The sequence below is a fragment of the Ahaetulla prasina genome, chromosome 3 (assembly GCF_028640845.1).
Source record: "Ahaetulla prasina isolate Xishuangbanna chromosome 3, ASM2864084v1, whole genome shotgun sequence".
NCBI classification, from domain to species: domain Eukaryota; kingdom Metazoa; phylum Chordata; class Lepidosauria; order Squamata; family Colubridae; genus Ahaetulla; species Ahaetulla prasina.
Genome location: NC_080541.1, coordinates 6,631,179 through 6,648,721, shown reverse-complemented (window position 1 = coordinate 6,648,721; position 17,543 = coordinate 6,631,179). Strand labels below are relative to the sequence as shown.

Below are 17,543 nucleotides of genomic sequence, written 5' to 3'. Positions count from 1 at the left end.
TGTCGGGAAGGGGAGGAAAAAAAGGGGGAAAATATTTGAAATTAGCTACTCTCTGCTTAGATTGCCGTCCTAGCGATTCTCTTGGCTTCAGGTTTCCTGACTATAGGTAGGCCTTGACTTACAACCGATCACAGGAGTCATAAAGGGTTAACTCCTGAGCGGTTCACTGCATGTGGGGTTAGAGTAGGTGGTAGTCATAATGAACCCCCTACGTACCAAGAGATATGGTCATGGTCATTGCCTAAGGAACAACGAGATAAATGGAGGAAAAAGAAAATGTCAGGCAAGCAGATAAACCAAATTTGAGGAAGCTGGGCTAGTGAAAAGAGAAAGAAATGGTAATCCAGCCAAGAGATGGTAAACATGATGTAATGGAGATTAGAATAGAGTAGAATTTTTTATTGGCCAAGTGTGATTGGACACACAAGGAATTTGTCTTGGTGCATAGGCTCTCAGTGTACATAAAAGAAATAGAAGAGAAGAGAATAGAATGGATTAGAATAGAATAGAATAGAATAGAATTCTTTATTGGCCAAGTGTGATTGGACACACAAGGAATTTGTCTTGGTGCCTAGGCTCTCAGTGTACATAAAAGAAATAGAATAGAATAGAATTTTTTATTGGCCAAGTGTGATTGGACACACAATGAATTTGTCTTGGTGCATAGACTCTCAGTGTACAGAATAGAATAGAATGGAATAGAATAGAATAGAATAGAATAGAATTCTTTATTGGCCAAGTGTGATTGGACACACAAGGAATTTGTCTTGGTGCATAGGCTCTCAGTTTACATAAAAGAAATAGAATAGAATAGAATAAAATAGAATAGAATAGAATAGAATTCTTTATTGGCCAAGTGTGATTGGACACACAAGGAATTTGTCTTGGTGCATAGGCTCTCAGTGTACATAAAAGAAATAGAATAGAATAGAATTTTTTATTGGCCAAGTGTGATTGGACACACAATGAATTTGTCTTTGTGCATAGACTCTCAGTGTACATAATAGAATAGAATAGAATAGAATAGAATAGAATAGAATTCAATTCTTTATTGGCCAAGTGTGATTGGACACACAAGGAATTTGTCTTGGTGCATAGGCTCTCAGTGTACATAAAAGAAATAGAATAGAATAGAATTTTTTATTGGCCAAGTGTGATTGGACACACAAGGAATTTGTCTTGGTGCATAGGCTCTCAGTGTACATAAAAGGAATAGAATAGAATAGAATAGAATTCAATTCTTTTTTTTTTTTTAATTGAAAGAGTTTTATAAAAAAACAAAAACATTTTCCCCCCTTTTTTCCCCCTCCCAAAAACAAAACAAAACAAAACACCCCTCCTCCCCACCCCGGCTTCCCGGGTCAATCACAAGGTAAAGTTATACATAAACCAAACATAGAATAAAATTTTCCCTTCCAATCCAAACAACCACATCCAAAGCTTTTCGTCTCCCAACCCCCTCCCCATTACATAAAATAACTTTCTAATTATTCAAAGGCAATCTGATATTTCTTAATCTGATATCTGTTTTGTAAATAATCAATCCATTTTTCCATTCAATTAAATATCTTTCCTGCGTATTGTCTTTTAAAACGCTGAGATTTTAGCCATCTCAGCCAAATTAATAACTTTCAATATCCATTCTTCTATTGTAGGTATCTCTTCTTCTTCCAGTATTGTCCAATCAATAGTCTTGCTGCTGTTATTAAGTTCAAAATCAATTTAGTCTCAATCCCTGTACAATCCGTTATAATTCCCAAAAGGAAAAATTGTGGCAGGAACTTTATCTTCTTCTTCAGTACATTTTGAATAATCCACCAAATTCTTATCCAAAAGACCTTAATTTTCTTGCAAGTCCACCAAATATGAAAATATGTAGCATCATCACAATCACATCTCCAACATTTCGCTTGGATATTAGGATACATACATGATAATTTTTTGGGATCTAAGTGCCATCTATAAAACATCTTATAAAAATTTTCCCTTAAATTCTGTGCTTGTGTAAACTTAACATTTCTAACCCAGATTTTCTCCCATGTTTCCAACATTATTGGTTCCTGAATATTCTGTGCCCATTTTATCATACAATCCTTTACCAAATCCTTTTCCGAATCTATCTCAAGCAACACATTATACAATCTCTTTATATGCTCCTGGGTATAGAATTCAATTCTTTATTGGCCAAGTGTGATTGGACACACAAGGAATTTGTCTTGGTGCATAGGCTCTCAGTGTACATAAAAGAAATAGAATAGAATAGAATAGAATTCTTTATTGGCCAAGTGTGATTGGACACACAAGGAATTTGTCTTGGTGCATAGGCTCTCAGTGTACATAAAAGAAATAGAATAGAATAGAATAGAATTCTTTATTGGCCAAGTGTGATTGGACACACAAGGAATTTGTCTTGGTGCATAGGCTCTCAGTGTACATAAAAGAAATAGAATAGAATAGAATAGAATAGAATAGAATAGAATAGAATAGAATTCTTTATTGGCCAAGTGCGATTGGACACACAAGGAATTTGTCTTGGTGCATAGGCTCTCAGTGTACATAAAAGAAATAGAATAGAATAGAATAAAATAGAATAGAATAGAATAGAATTCTTTATTGGCCAAGTGTGATTGGACACACAAGGAATTTGTCTTGGTGCATAGGCTCTCAGTGTACATAAAAGAAATAGAATAGAATAGAATTTTTTATTGGCCAAGTGTGATTGGACACACAATGAATTTGTCTTTGTGCATAGACTCTCAGTGTACATAATAGAATAGAATAGAATAGAATAGAATAGAATAGAATAGAATAGAATTCAATTCTTTATTGGCCAAGTGTGATTGGACACACAAGGAATTTGTCTTGGTGCATAGGCTCTCAGTGTACATAAAAGAAATAGAATAGAATAGAATTTTTTTATTGGCCAAGTGTGATTGGACACACAAGGAATTTGTCTTGGTGCATAGGCTCTCAGTGTACATAAAAGGAATAGAATAGAATAGAATAGAATTCAATTCTTTATTGGCCAAGTGTGATTGGACACACAAGGAATTTGTCTTGGTGCATAGGCTCTCAGTGTACATAAAAGAAATAGAATAGAATAGAATAGAATTCTTTATTGGCCAAGTGTGATTGGACACACAAGGAATTTGTCTTGGTGCATAGGCTCTCAGTGTACATAAAAGAAAGAACAGAATTTTTTATTGGCCAAGTGTGATTGGACACACAAGGAATTTGTCTTGGTGCATAGGCTCTCAGTGTACATAAAATAAATAGAACAGAATTTTTTATTGGCCAAGTGTGATTGGACACACAAGGAATTTGTCTTGGTGCCTATGCTCTCAGTGTACATAAAAGAAAAGATACGCTCCTCAAGAATCCTAAGGTACAACACTTAATGATAGTCATAGGGTACAAATAAACAATCAGGAAACAAAATCAATATAAATCGTAAGTTAGTCATACGTGGAAGGAGATGGGTGAGGAGAACGATAAACGAGACAGAGCGTACTTTAGATAATAACCGTTAAGAGTAGTTGTAGCAGCAATTAGCACTAATGGTAGTAGTACCGTTTGTAGCAATGACAGCAGGAACCGAAGCGGGAGGCAAGGACATAATGGAAAAAGAAAGCATCGTGAGTATGTTAAAGCATTCAGTTGTTCAACTTTAAATGGGAGGAGTGTCAGGGTAATGATGATTTAAAGCTGGCCAGCCCTTTTAAGACTGTGGATGAGTCAGCAGGGCTATTGCCCCTTTAAGAAGCTGTCTGAGGATGAGTCAGCAGGGCTATTGCCCCTTTAAGAAGCTGTCTAAGACTGAGGATGAGTCAGCAGGGTTATTGCCCCTTTAAGAAGCTGTCTAAGACTGAGGATGAGTCAGCAGGGCTATTGCCCCTTTAAGAAGCTGTCTAAGACTGAGGATAAGTCAGCAGGGCTATTGCCCCTTTAAGAAGCTGTCTAAGACTGAGGATGAGTCAGCAGGGCTATTGCCCCTTTAAGAAGCTGTCTAAGACTGAGGATGAGTCAGCAGGGTTATTGCCCCTTTAAGAAGCTGTCTAAGACTGAGGATGAGTCAGCAGGGCTATTGCCCCTTTAAGAAGCTGTCTAAGACTGAGGATAAGTCAGCAGGGCTATTGCCCCTTTAAGAAGCTGTCTATATAAGGGAGGCTACTAGAGGGTGTCTCTCTCTCTCCTCGTGTATGCATTGTAGTTCTCTGTGTAGAGTTGAAGAAGACTGTCTGCTTGTCTGCTACGTGTCTACCACGTGTATGTTTGTATACAGCAGTCTTGTATATAAACCACTGTTTGTAAGAAAGACCTCTTTGTACTGTATTTTGCCCCTGGGTGGTCTCAAAATAGTCACAATGTACACGTTCCGACTTACAACAGCCCTAAAAAAAAAGGGACTTAGGGCCCCTTTTCACACATATCACTGTGGTCACATGATCAACATTCAGATTGCTTGGCAACTGGCATGTACTTATGCCTGTTTCAGGGTCCCAGGGCTGTGTGATCTCCTTTTGTGAACTTCGGGTAAGCCAAGTCAAAGGGAAAAGCCGGATTCACTGAACAACTTTGTTACGGTTAGCCAGTGATTCATTTAACGGCGGTGGCTAGAAAGGTCGTAAAACGGGGCAAAACTCACCTGACAGTTGTTTTGCTTATTGGTTGGATGCAATAGGCTGACATTCGTAAATCATTCAAGAAGGTGCTGTAAAACACTAGGGAGTGGTATACAGCGAGTCCTTGATGTACGACTGCCACCAAGTCCAGAATTTCTGTCCTTAACTGAGACGTTAAGTGAGTTTTGCCCTGTTTTACAACCTTCCTTACCACCATTGTTCGGTGAATTCCTGCAGCCGACAAGTTTGTAACCTGCTTGTTAAGTGAATCTGGTTTCCCTACCGACTTTAACAGATTAACAGAGTTGGAAGGGACCTGGTAGGTCATCTAGCCCGACCTCCTGTCCAAGAAGACCCTACACCATTTCTGACAGATGGCAGTCCAGTCTCTTCTTGAAAGCCTCCAATGATGAAGCTCCCACAACTTCCAAAGGCAACTTCTGTTCCATAGGTTGATTGTTCTCACTGTCAGGAAATTTCTCCTTATTTCCAGATCGAATCTCTCCTTGGTCAGTTTCCATCCATTATTTCTTGTCTGGCCTTCGGGTGCTTTGGAGAATAGCTTGACCCCCATCCTCCTCTCTTTGGCAGCCCCTCAAATATTGGAAGATTGCTATCGTGTCCCCCTTGGTCCTTCTCTTCACTAGACTAGCCACTTTGCTTGTTGGAAGGGTTGCAAAAGGAGATCACAGGACACGGCAATGGTCGTAAGTATGGGCCAGTTCCCAAGCGTCTGAATTCTGATCCCAGGATGACGGGGATAGCTTCAGAGACCGTTGCTATGAAAAAAGGGCGTAAGTCCCTTTCTGTCATAATCCAAGGACTCATCGTCTTTTAATGACGCCATAATCCCTTGCAGGATGGAGTCTGGAGCTAGCAGTGTTTGAATGGCTGGATGCCCTTCCTGTTGCCAATGTGGAGTTTTGTTCAGCAGATATATTCTCATTGTGCCCAGGGAGTGAACTATTTGCCTCTACCTAGGATCGAATTCATAACCTCCTGATTGTGCGGCGAGAGCTCTACCTCTAGGCCACCACACCACTCCTCGTAATCTAAGCACTACCTGCATAAATCTAGGTGCTATTGCTGCCGAAATGAAGGATCTGTTGATACCCTGGCATTAAAGGCCTGCCAATCGCCGTTCCTTTGGCCGAGATAAGATTTTAGAGCTATTTTTGGCACCTAAGGACCACACTAATTCTTCCTAATGGCCCAAACCTGGCCAGGAAGCTATGTGGGTGGAGAGGTTGACCACGGGGGAAGGAGCGTGGCCAACAATCTTGGGTTTCTTGGGCGGGAAGAATTTTGTTTTCCAACATCTCCTGCTTAGCTTACACAATCCTTTCCTTGGACTTCTCCTCTTTGAGATGGCCCAAAGCAGATGCTGTTGTCAGATTCTTAGCAATCGTAAGTCAGAAGACTTGAGGACTTGAAGGTCATCAACCAATGACCATAAAGGCGGGTCAAGTTAGGACAGTTCCAGTAACTATGGAGATTGGTTTTTGGTGATGTACCTGCCAATTTCGGAAGTAGTTTAAACAATACGGGGGACGGTCCTCCACTTATGACAACAATTGAGCCCCAAATATTGGTGGCTTTAGCGAGACAGCTGCTCAGTGAGTTTCGCTCCGTTTTATGACCTTTCCCCCCCCACGGTGGTTAACTTATCACAGCAGTGGATAAGTCAGGAACACAACGGTTGTTAAGTGAATCTGGATTCCCCTTTGTCAAAAGGTCGCGAAAGAGAATCACACATGACCCCAAGGACGCAGCCAATGGTCGCAGATATGAGCCAAGCGTCTGACGTTTGGTCACGTGACCACGGGGGAACGCTACAACGGTCGTTAAGTGTGAAAACCGACCGTTAAGTCACTTTTTAACTTTGAACAATCACTAAACGAATCGTCCTAAATCGAGGACTCCCTAACTGAACAGGACGCTGCTCCTTCAGAAGCCTGGCTGAATCCTTCCTCTTATCCCTTAAAACCTTTTACTGCCATTTTGAATTTTGTCCAAATGCCGGACCACTTTTTACAATTTTCGGGGAAGGCGATATTACCTACAGATGACATATTTAGAATGGAACGAATGAGCTGGAATGAGCAGGAGAACCTATACCATTTCAGACAAGTGGCTGTCTAGTCTCTTCTTCAAAACCTCCAGTGATGAAGCACCCACAACTCCTGGTGGCAAGTCGTTCCACTGGCTAATTGTCCTCAACGTTAGGAAGATTCTCCTTAATTCCAGGTTGCTTCTCTCTTTGATTAACTTCCCACCGGATTGTTTCCTGTCCTGCCCTGTCCAGTGCTTTGGAGAATAATTTGAGCCCCTCTTGTTAGATGTTAAGAGGTAGACCCCTGGTAATCTTTGTGGACAAGGCTGATCCTGGGAGAATTACAGCCATTGGAATGGGATAACTTGCCACAGCTATGGCCAACTCTTCTTGGCCAACTCACCATGGCCAACTCGCTGCAGCACAATTGATCAATTCAATGTAATTATTTAAAAGAGATAAAAAAATGTTTTAATTTTTGCCATTCGCATTTCATTCTCCTTTTGCATCCTTTCTCTAATGATTCTAGTCCACCATTTATTTGATATTAGTGTAACTCTTACACTAAGAAGTAACTCTTAACACTAAGAAGAGACGCAGAGGCTCAGTGGCTAAGACCTGAGTTTGTTGATTGAAAGGTTGGCAGTTCAGCGGTTCGAATCCCTAGTGCTGCCGTGTAATGGGGTGAGCTCCCGCAACTTCTCCCAGCTTCTGCCAACCTAGCAGTTCAAAAGCAGGTAAAAAATGCAAGTAGAAAAATAGGGACTGCTTTGAGATTACGACGGCACTGGGGAAAAAAAGCAACTTAGGATCGGGGCACCAGACTCATATTTATGACGGCTGCAGTGTCCCCGGCGACCTCCCCACAAACAAAGTCAATGGGGAAGCCAGATTCACTTAACAACCGTGTGTCTAACTTAACAGCTACCCTACTCTCATTTTAAATTGTTTCATTAGAATTGTATTGATAAAATGTTGATATGGTGTATAGCAGCGGTTCTCAACCTGTGGGTCGGGACCCCGTTGGGGGTCGAATGACGATTTGCCAGGGGTCGCCTAAAACCATTGGAAATATGGGAAGTATACTTGCGAGTCGAAGAATCGCGCTCCAATGGTTGACTCCACAAGCCAGCTGCAGGCTCTTCAAACCGCTAGCTGAATTCGGCTTCAGGCGCGATGAATTAAAAAAGAGAGAAATCTTTGCTCTGATGTCTCCCTCTCAAGCCAGCTGCAATCACTCCCAATTGCTAGCCTAATCTGGCTTCAGGCACGATAAACTTAATAAGGGAGGAGTCTCCGCTTTAATGCCTTTGTCCTCAAGGCAATCGCAAGCAGTTCAGATCGCTAGCCAATACGGCTTCAGGCGCGATAAATTCAAAACGAAAATAATTTTATGGTTGGGGTCACCACATTGTGGGGAATTGTATTAAAGGGGTCGCAGCACTATAAAGGTTGAGAACCACTGGTCTATAGGCTAATCAATCAATATATATATGTAAATATAAATAATAAATTTAACAGCTGCATTGGTTTGCTCATAAAACGGGACAAAGCTAACAACTTTAAAATCCTCATTGATACATAAAGAGTTGATTTATACTGATGTTATGGAGACTGGTAGGATTGATAGAAATATAGGATAAGCAAAAAAAGTAAGGAATCTTAAGACAAAATAAAAAGGGAATTAATATAGATTAAGAGTTAAATATTAAAGAGAGGAGAGTATATAAAGATGAGATTTTTCAAAATAATGATTGTTAGCTTGTTTTCTACTTTTTTTTTTTACAAGATTAAGAATAATAACCTTAAAAAGTCTATTGAAATGTAAGGAGATGATTGATGTTGATACTATAGAGATTGAAAAGAAAGAATTTGTAAATGGGAATACAGGGTTTTAACAAGAGATAAAAGAGGGGAATTTTTTAAAAAAAGGTATAGATTTGATTAAAGATTTAAATTCAGGAGAGAGGGTTAGACTAGAATTTTCTTCTTTTAAGAGCAATGCAAATAGAGAAACTAAAAAGAGGAGAAGGGAAATACATTGATAAAATATATAAGAGGGTGGGGGAGAATTGAATTTGATGTGATTATATACCTGGCTGATATTTTGTTCAGAAAAAGATATTTTGTATGTGGTTTGTTTCACATAAATAAAAAAAAAACTTTGCTTCAAATAAAATAAAATAAAATAAAATAAAATGGAACAAAGCGCGCTTCACAGCTGCCTCGCTTTCAAATTTCGGGCTCGGTTGCGGCCGTAAGTCGAGGACTCTCCATACGGGCTGATCGAAACAAATCTTTTTCAAGTGAAAATCTATCCCAGCCCGTCCATCTCTTGCTGATCCAAGAGTAAACAAGGGCATTTATTTTTAATCCCCGTAGGTATGCAACAAATTTTGTCGAGTTGTAACCCAGAGCAACCTCTGTGGACAACACAGCCTTATTGGAGGGAAGGCAGGGGAAGGTACGGCTATAAACAGCACACCTTGGCCAAGAGCCAGGTATCGGAGCAAAATAATAATAATAAAACAAAATAGAACCATATCTATGCACTATGCGCACGTTAAAAAGGAAGGGGAGACCAGGGTGGAAAAATGCCAACACACACAAACACACACATGAAGGGGAAGGCATAATTTGGGCTAAGTTATTGACAGACTTGAACCCTGGGCCCTATCTAACAAAATGAAATTCAACGTAGAGGAAAGTAAAGTCTTACACTTAGGCAAGAAAAAACAAAACTACACATATAAACTGGGGGAAATCAGGCTTAACAGCAGTGACTGTGAGAGGGATCTTGAAGTCTTAATGCAAGGGTCTCCAATCTTGGCAACTTTAAGACTTTTGGACTTCAAGTCCCATAATTCCTCAGCCAGTTTTGCTGGCTGAGGAACTCTGGGAGTTGAAGTCTACACGTCTTAAAGTTGCCAAGGTTGGAGACCCCTGTCTTAGTGGACAACCAATTAAATATGAGCTAGCAGTGTGCAGCGGCAGCCAAAAAAGCCAATGCAATCCTAAATTGCATTTACAGAGGGACACAATCAAGATCAAGTCAGGGACTAATACCACTCTATAAAACCTCAGTAAGACCACACCTAGAATCCTGCATCCAGTTTTGGTCACCAGACTATAAAAAAAGATGTTGAGACTCTAGAAAGAGTGCAGAGAATAGCAAGAAAGACGATTAAGGGACTGGAGGCTAAAACATACGACGAACGGTTACAAGAACTGGGCATGGTTAGTCTAGTGAAGAGAAGGACCAGGGGAGACAGAATAGCAGTCTTCCAATATTTGAGGGGCTGCCACAGAGAGGAAGGAGACAAGCTATTCTCCAAAGCACCTGAAGGCCAGACAAGGAATAATGGATGGAAACTAATCAAGGAGAGATTCAACCTGGAAATAAGGAGAAATTTTCTGACAATGAGTGCAATCAATCAATGGAACAGAAGTTGCCTTCGGAAGTTGTGGGAGCTTCATCCCTGGAGGCTTTCAAGAAGAGACCGGATTGCCATCTGTCAGAAATGGTGTAGGGTCTCCTGTTTGAGCGGGGGGTTGGGCTAGATGACCTACAAGGTCCCTTCCAACTCTGTTAATCTGTAAAGTACGGAAGGTTTATGACGGCTATTGCGTGAAATCTCGGTAAAGCACTTGAAAAAGGAGAAGAAGAAACCACCAACCCCACCTGGTCCAGGTGATCGCGCTGCACACCTAAACCTGTCCAAACAAGCTCAGTTGAGCCGGGGGGGAAAACTCTGCAACTGTTTTCCAAAACAGAGCTGCTATGAAACGGCTCTAGGATCTCAAGTGGGCCCCATGTAAACCTTCTCAAATCAGGAGGCTTTGGAGCCTTTCTTGAACATGCAGGCGGTCCTTGACTTACAACCGTTCGTTTAGTGACCGTTCAAAGATATAATAGCCACAGGGGGGGGGGAAAAAGCGACTTACGGCGCTTTCTCGCATGTGGTCGTGTGATCAAAATTCAGAGGCTTGGCAACTTACGACGGTTGCAAAATGGGATGCAGATTCATTCGCCAATTGTGTTACTAACAACGGCAGTGATCACTTTAACCACTGAGGCAAGAAAAATGGGGTAAAACTCATTTAACCACAGAAAAGTTGGGTTCCATTATGGCCATGAGTGGAGGACTATCTTTTGCCTTGGACAACTCTCTCTGGTTGCTTGTTTAGGTGTTCCATCTTGAACACGGCTTCCAAGATGGAGAAGGCACCACAAGGTGATAAATACCAGAAGAGTTATAGCTGCAGCCCTGGTCTGTATGCAAGTGTCACTTTAGATATGGAGATAAACCTTCATCAAAAGGATCAGTGCAAGTGAGGATTGTTGGAAATAACCTTCTTAGAATCTTTGGAGGTCATCTAATCTAAACCCCTGACCAAAGCAGAAGACCACAGATCATCTCGGACAATTCGATTCTTCAGGATTCACAGATGTGATTTCTCCGTGAGCTTTGAGAAGGTTGGCTACTATCTATTTCAGGCATACAAACTTCCGGCACCCACATAGAACACTTCCAATCAGTGTTGGAAGGGACCTTGGAGGTCTTCTAGTCCAACCCCCTGCTTAAACAGGAGATCCCATAACATTTCAGACAGGTGGCTGCCCAGTCTCTTTAAAAACCTCCGGTAATGGAACACCCACAACTTCTAGTGGCAAGCAGTTCCACTGATTCATTGTCCTAACTGTCAGGAAATTTCTCCTTAGTTCTAAGTTGCTTCTTTCTTTGATCAGTTTCCACCCATTGCTTCTTGTTCTACCCTCAGGTGCTTTGGAGAATAGTTTGACTCCCTCTTCTTTGGGGCAACCCCTGAGATATTGGAAGACTGCTATCATGTCTCCCCTAGTCCTTCTTTCCATTAAACTAGACACACCCAGTTCCTGCAACCGTTCTTCATATGTTTTAGCCTCCAGTCTCCTAATCATCTTTGTTGCTCTTCTCTGCACTCTTTCCACACTGCAGTTCGTCCTTGACTTACAACAGTTCATTTAATGACCGTTCAAAGTTACAATGGCACTGAAAAATGCGACTTACGACCGTTTTTCCCCTAGCTATATAACCTTTGCAACAAACCCTCACGGTTCCGTGATCGAAGTTCAGAGGCTTGGCGACCGGCTCATCCTTGCGTCCCGCAACCATGTCATCATTTTCCTTTGCAACCTTCCGATAAGCAAAGTCAACGGGGTACCCAGATTCACTTAACAACCAGGTCACTAACTTATCCACCGCAGTGATTCACTCAACAACTGTGGGCAGAAATGTCATAAAATGGTGCAAAACTCCACAAATCCTCACTTAACACTCAACTGTGGTCGTACGTCGAGGACTACCTGTGCAATTAGCCTTACAATATTGGGATGTTCTGATGGTCCCTCACCGGAACTTGGCTTATCCTGAAATGTCACAAGTCCAAGAATCTCTGTGACTTTAATTTACATCCAGAAGTGATGGATGTAAATTTAGAGGATCATTTGACAGCCGTCGCCAGGGGAGCATTTTATCAGGTTTACCTGATTCGCCAGTTGCGCCCCTTCCTTGACCGGGATGCCTTACGCATGGTCACTCATGCCCTCGTTACTTCCCGTCTGGACTATTGCAATGCTCTCTACATGGGGCTCCCCTTGAAGAGCACCAGGAGGCTCCAGTTAGTCCAGAATGCAGCCGCGCGGGTGATAGAGGGAGCACCGCGTTGCTCCCATATAACAGCGATCCTGCGCGGCTTACACTGGCTGCCGGTAGCCTTCGGGGGCAATTCAAGGTTTTGGTCATCATCTTTAAAGCGCTCCATGGCTTAGGACCGGGGTATCTACGAGACCGCCTCCTGCCGCCGATAGCCTCCCAACGACCGGTGCGCTCCCACAGAGCGGGCCTCCTCCGGGTGCCGTCGACCAAGCAATGCAGGTTGGCGACCCCCAGGGGGAGGGCCTTCTCTGTGGCAGCACCGGCCCTGTGGAACGAGCTTCCTCCAGGGTTACGGCAACTCCCAGACCTCCGGACCTTCAGGCGTGAACTGAAGACTTTATTATTTCAACGAGCTGGACCAGCCTAAGAATAATATTTTAGTTAATTTTAATGGGTTTTAACCGGTTTTTACCGTTTTAGTTATTTGGCGATTGAAATATTTTGTTTTAATTGGGTTTTAAATTGCTTATTTATTATTGTTGTATTTTAATATGCCTGTGAACCGCCCTGAGTCCTACGGGAGATGGTGCGGTATAAAAGTATAAAAATAAAAAAATAAATAAAATAAGTGAAAGGTGCTCTCTCACCAGTATCTTACCTCAATGAAAGTGTTCAGTGTGGCATTTGTTGGGTTGTGGGTTATCAGGAACCTCATATTCTTGTAGCACACTTCCACAGGGGCAGGCCTGTTCATGCGCGCCATGGTGGAGACAAGCCGAGTGGCCTCTCGAGAAAAAAAAAAACGAATTGCAAAGCCAAAAGAAGACCCAAGTGACGAGAGCCTGACCAGACTCTCTTCCTCCTCAAATCAACACAAATGTTGTGCAAATAAGATAACGTTGGATTCTCTAAAATCCTCGGATTTTTAAAAAAGGGACCCTGTGCTTGAGACCGAGTAATACTTTCGTTTTTGTTTTCCTTTTTTTAAAAAAAAAATCCGTAGTGTGCAATTTTAAGTAGTCGTCCTTCAGTGCTGCCCAGCTTCCCTTCTTAGTTCTCCTCTACTTCTTCTCCTCCTCCTTCTCCTCCTCACAAAGGCCTCTGCATTCAGCGAACCCGCTGGTGTTATCTCTTGGGCTTTCACGTTACCCCATCTGGATATGTGAAATATTTGGGGGCAGCGAGAGGAGCCCGGGGCAGCTCAGGATGGGGGAACTGCCGGTAGAAGCTTTCCGCGGACCTCAACAGCCATCCACGGGGTCTCTGAATGGTGAAGCCCAAGGGTCTCTAGGAGGCCAGGTTCGGCCAGGACACTGTCCTCTTTCAACGGGAGGGATGCTGTGCGTGGCAGTGCTCAAAAGTGTGCCCAGCCCCCTCCATAAATCCACAGGCGATCAGCATGCAGGACGATCTGGAAGGACAAAAGAGACATTTCGATCAGCACCAGGATTGCGGCCAAAGGTTTCCAGGTTGCAAAACGTAACAGAAGGGGCGTATCAAGGCAATCGTACGCGCTTAGGATCTGTGGGTCAAAAAATTCAGAAAATAACCATAGCACTGAAGACTTACATGCCGCTTTACAGCCCTCTCCAAGCGGTTTACAGAGTCAGCCTCTTGCCCCCAACAATTTGGGTCCTCATTTTACCCACCTCGGAAGGATGGAAGGCCGAACCAACCTCGAGAACCGGGGATTCGAACTGCCAAATTGCAGGCAGCCGGCAGGCAGCATTAACAGATGAAATAACAAAAGTTGGAAGGGACCTTGTAGGTCATCTAGTCCAGCCCCCCCCCACCCAAGCAGGAAACCCTAGACCATTTCTGACAAATGGCAGTCCAGTCTCTTCTTGAAAGCTTCCAGGGATGAAGCTCCCACAACTTCCAAAGGCAACTTCTGTTCTATTGATTGATTGCGCTCACTGTCAGAAAATTTCTCCTTATTTCTACGTTGATTCTCTCCTTGGTTAGTTTCCATCCATTATTCCTTGTCTGTGCTTTGGGTGCCTTGGAAAATAGCTTGACCCCCTCCTCTCTGTGGCAGCCCCTCAAATATTGGAAGACTGCTATCCTGTCTCCCCTGGTTCTTCTCATCACTAGACCAGCCATGCCCAGTTCCCGCAACTGTTCATCATATGTTTTAGCCTCCAGTCCCCTAATCATCTTGGTTGCTCTTCTCTGCACTCTTTCTAGAGTCTCAACATCTTTTTTAGTGTGGTGGATGCAGTATTCCAGGTGTGCAGAAGTAGCCTGCAGTACTGCACTCTGACCACTGCTCCAGGGTGGCTCAAATGCATAACTTTATTCTGCTCGGGAGTCGTCTTCATCCGAACGAAAAAGAAAACAACTCTTTGCATATTCATTTGAAGTGATGATGTTACCTAGCTGGATCATGAAACATCTGCAAGAAAACCACCAAGCTCAGAGAAATCCCAAGGACCCCACAGCCCTCCCCCTCTCTGCAAACCCCACTCTCTTCAAGGACTGATGATGTTACCTAGTTTGGTCATGAAACATCCAAACTAGAACGAAGGAGAAATTTCCTGACAGTTGAGAACAATTCATCAGTGGAACGGCTTGCCTCCAGAGATTGTGGGTGCTCCACAATGACTGGACAGCCATTTGTCCAGAATGGCACGGAGTCTCCTGCTTGAGCAGGGGGGGTTGGACTAGAAGGCCTCCAAGGTCCCTTCCAACTCTGATGATGTTCTGTTATTCAGCTGTGACCGCTGCTTTTATCTCAAACGTAATGTTTGGAGACCCTGATAATAGTTGTATTCCTGCAACAGGCTTGACACACTATCTTACCGTATATTAGAGCTGTATTTATTTTCCCTGATGATGTTACCTAGTTGGGTCATGAAATGTCCGCATGAAAACCATCAAGCTCCGAGAGCACCAAGGACTCTAGTTGTCGTCCTCCTCCTCTTCCTCCCCCTTCTCCCCCATGCCAACACACCCCACCCCTTCTAGCACTGATGGTGTAATCTAGTTGGGTAATGAAACATTTGCAAAAAAAACCCCAACCAAACTCAGAGAGCACCAAGCACCCCACAGGTCAACCCTGAGCTACAAATATTCTCTTTATCAGTACACAGGCATTTTATTTTATTTTTTAAAAAAATAAATACAGACCAATTATGTGTGGTGCTAATGTACTGTATAAAGAAACACCAAATAATTTTACAAAATTGAAATACAAGTAGAATAAGTTCGTTTTTAAAGGGTCGGGACGTCTCACTCCACTTCTGAAGCACAAGCCATGATCACGTGGCCTCCACAGAACAACGGTTATCAGTGTTGTGTCTGAGCCCCCCGAGCTGGCCCTCCTGCCAGAAAGTGACTTGGACAGTGAGGGGGAAGGGCCATCAGGACTTACCTCGGGAGCACCAGCTTCCCTGGCTCAGCTCCAGGAGCCAGAAGCAGGCCAGGTGGAGGAGATAATGAGGCCTCCGTCCCCTGACTCTTTCCCCCCCAGGCCACGCCTCCAGACCCAGCTGATGGCAATCAGGCCTGGCTGGACCCTAGATTTCGTAGGCAGGAGAGGCGGGAACAACAGAAGCAGGGGTGGGGCAGGCCTAGGAAGTACTGAGTCATGGAGCCACACCCCACAGGATATAAAAGGCAGAGAGAGCTGCTGTGTCTCTTTGTAACAGGCAAATCCACTGATTGACTAAGAGCTGAAGTTTGTTCCTGGGTGACTCACCAGCATCGTGGAAGATAACGAAGGCTTTTGGCAGATGCTGGCTATTCTGCTGCCAGAGCTGATAGTGCCGGCTAATTAAGCCATCACTCGGACGGAGGCGAAGGAGGACAGAACAATCAGGGCTTGTTACTGGGCTAGTTCTTCGTTCCCTATTCACTGGCCCCAGATAGGTTACACCTATAAACTTGTAAATCCCAGAAGTCATGACCAGCATTCTGGTGGCTGCAGTTCCAAAACACCTGGAGACTATCGGTGATCCAGGTTCTCTCCGGCTGCTTTCCTTATTCCAGAATAGTTCTTCATCTCGGAACAAGACGTTTGGAAAAAGTTTGGACTGTAGTCACCTGAATATGCAGTACGGAACAGCTTGCAATGATCTACTCCCCCCTATAATGGCAAACCTTTGGCACACGTGCTCGAAGTGACACATGAAGTGTTGTGACCCAGGGCCCAAGTAGGTAGTAGTAGATGCAGTCAGTTCAAAAACAAACAGACTTTATTAGAACAGCTGAGAATTAACTCATTCTCAGCGTCGTCCAAACGAAATCAAAACAAATTCTTCTTAACACAACTTTTCAGTCTTATCACCAACCTTGGTCTAATTAGGCAAACTGCCAAAGGCTTTTCTTGGCAAAAGTTCAAAAGCAGAAGACGCCGACAAGAAATAAATGCAGCAAGAGAAGGAGCAAGGCTATCAACGTTGTTTTCCGACAAAAAGCCCAAACGCTGTTGCTGGTCTTTTAAGCCTTATGGCAGGGGCCAATCATCTCTTGGCCCTACTTCCGAGTCGTCCTCTTTGCTTGAGCTGCTCTTGCCTTCTGGCAGCTCTTCTTGTGCGTGCATTAGGAACAGGCTCCTCCTGTTCCTCTGCCTCACCACTCTGCCTCTGGAGGCTCCGGAGTCCGCACGTCACTCCCCAATGGCCCTGGCCCCATCTCTGCCTCTGACGCAGAGCCCTGATCCGGGCCTTCCCCTACCTCCAGGACTGGCCCATGTTATTCCTCAGCCTCATTGCTGTCCAACTCCATTGCCAGCTCCGCAGGCTGCTGGCGCACCACAACACAAAGCCATGTCGCCCAGCACGCGCAGCCTTGCCTGTTTGTCTTCTGGGTTTCTGGCGCGCATGTGCGTGCGACATCAGCTCTCCTTCGTACGTGCAGCAATGCCAAAAACCAGTATGTACATGCGTGCCGGCCACTGATTTGTCGGGTGCGCATGCGCGCCAGAACCCGGAAGTTTGGCTTTTCCGGAATGTGATCCCTTCACGCGTGTGGCAGTGCCGAAAACCAGCCTGTGCATGGGCGCTAGTCAGCTGATTGTCAGGCGTGCATGCGCACTAGAACCCGGAAGTTTGGCTTTTCCAGAGCGCGACCCTAACAATGCGCGTGTCGAAAAGGTTCACCATCACTGGTCTATCTCCATTTTTTTCTTTTAAGTAGGAGATGGAAACCCCTAAGGCTGACTTCCTTAGCTTGAACTGGTCCAGATATTTCTACTGTCACAGTATGGGAACACATAAGAGGTCATAA

General features: G+C 43.7%; 1 protein-coding gene across 9 annotated transcripts in view; it reads right to left on the bottom strand.

Annotated features, from left to right (window-relative positions):
• Positions 1 to 17,543, bottom strand: part of PTP4A3 (protein tyrosine phosphatase 4A3) — a 122,569-nt gene that overhangs the window by 14,292 nt on the left and 90,734 nt on the right. For all 9 annotated transcript variants that reach the window (XM_058174460.1, XM_058174468.1, XM_058174466.1 and 6 more), the window contains one exon: positions 12,973 to 13,725. In XM_058174460.1, the coding sequence (XP_058030443.1) occupies positions 12,973 to 13,077 (105 nt within the window). In that variant the 5' untranslated portion in view covers positions 13,078 to 13,725. The remainder of the gene's footprint in view (positions 1 to 12,972; positions 13,726 to 17,543) is intronic.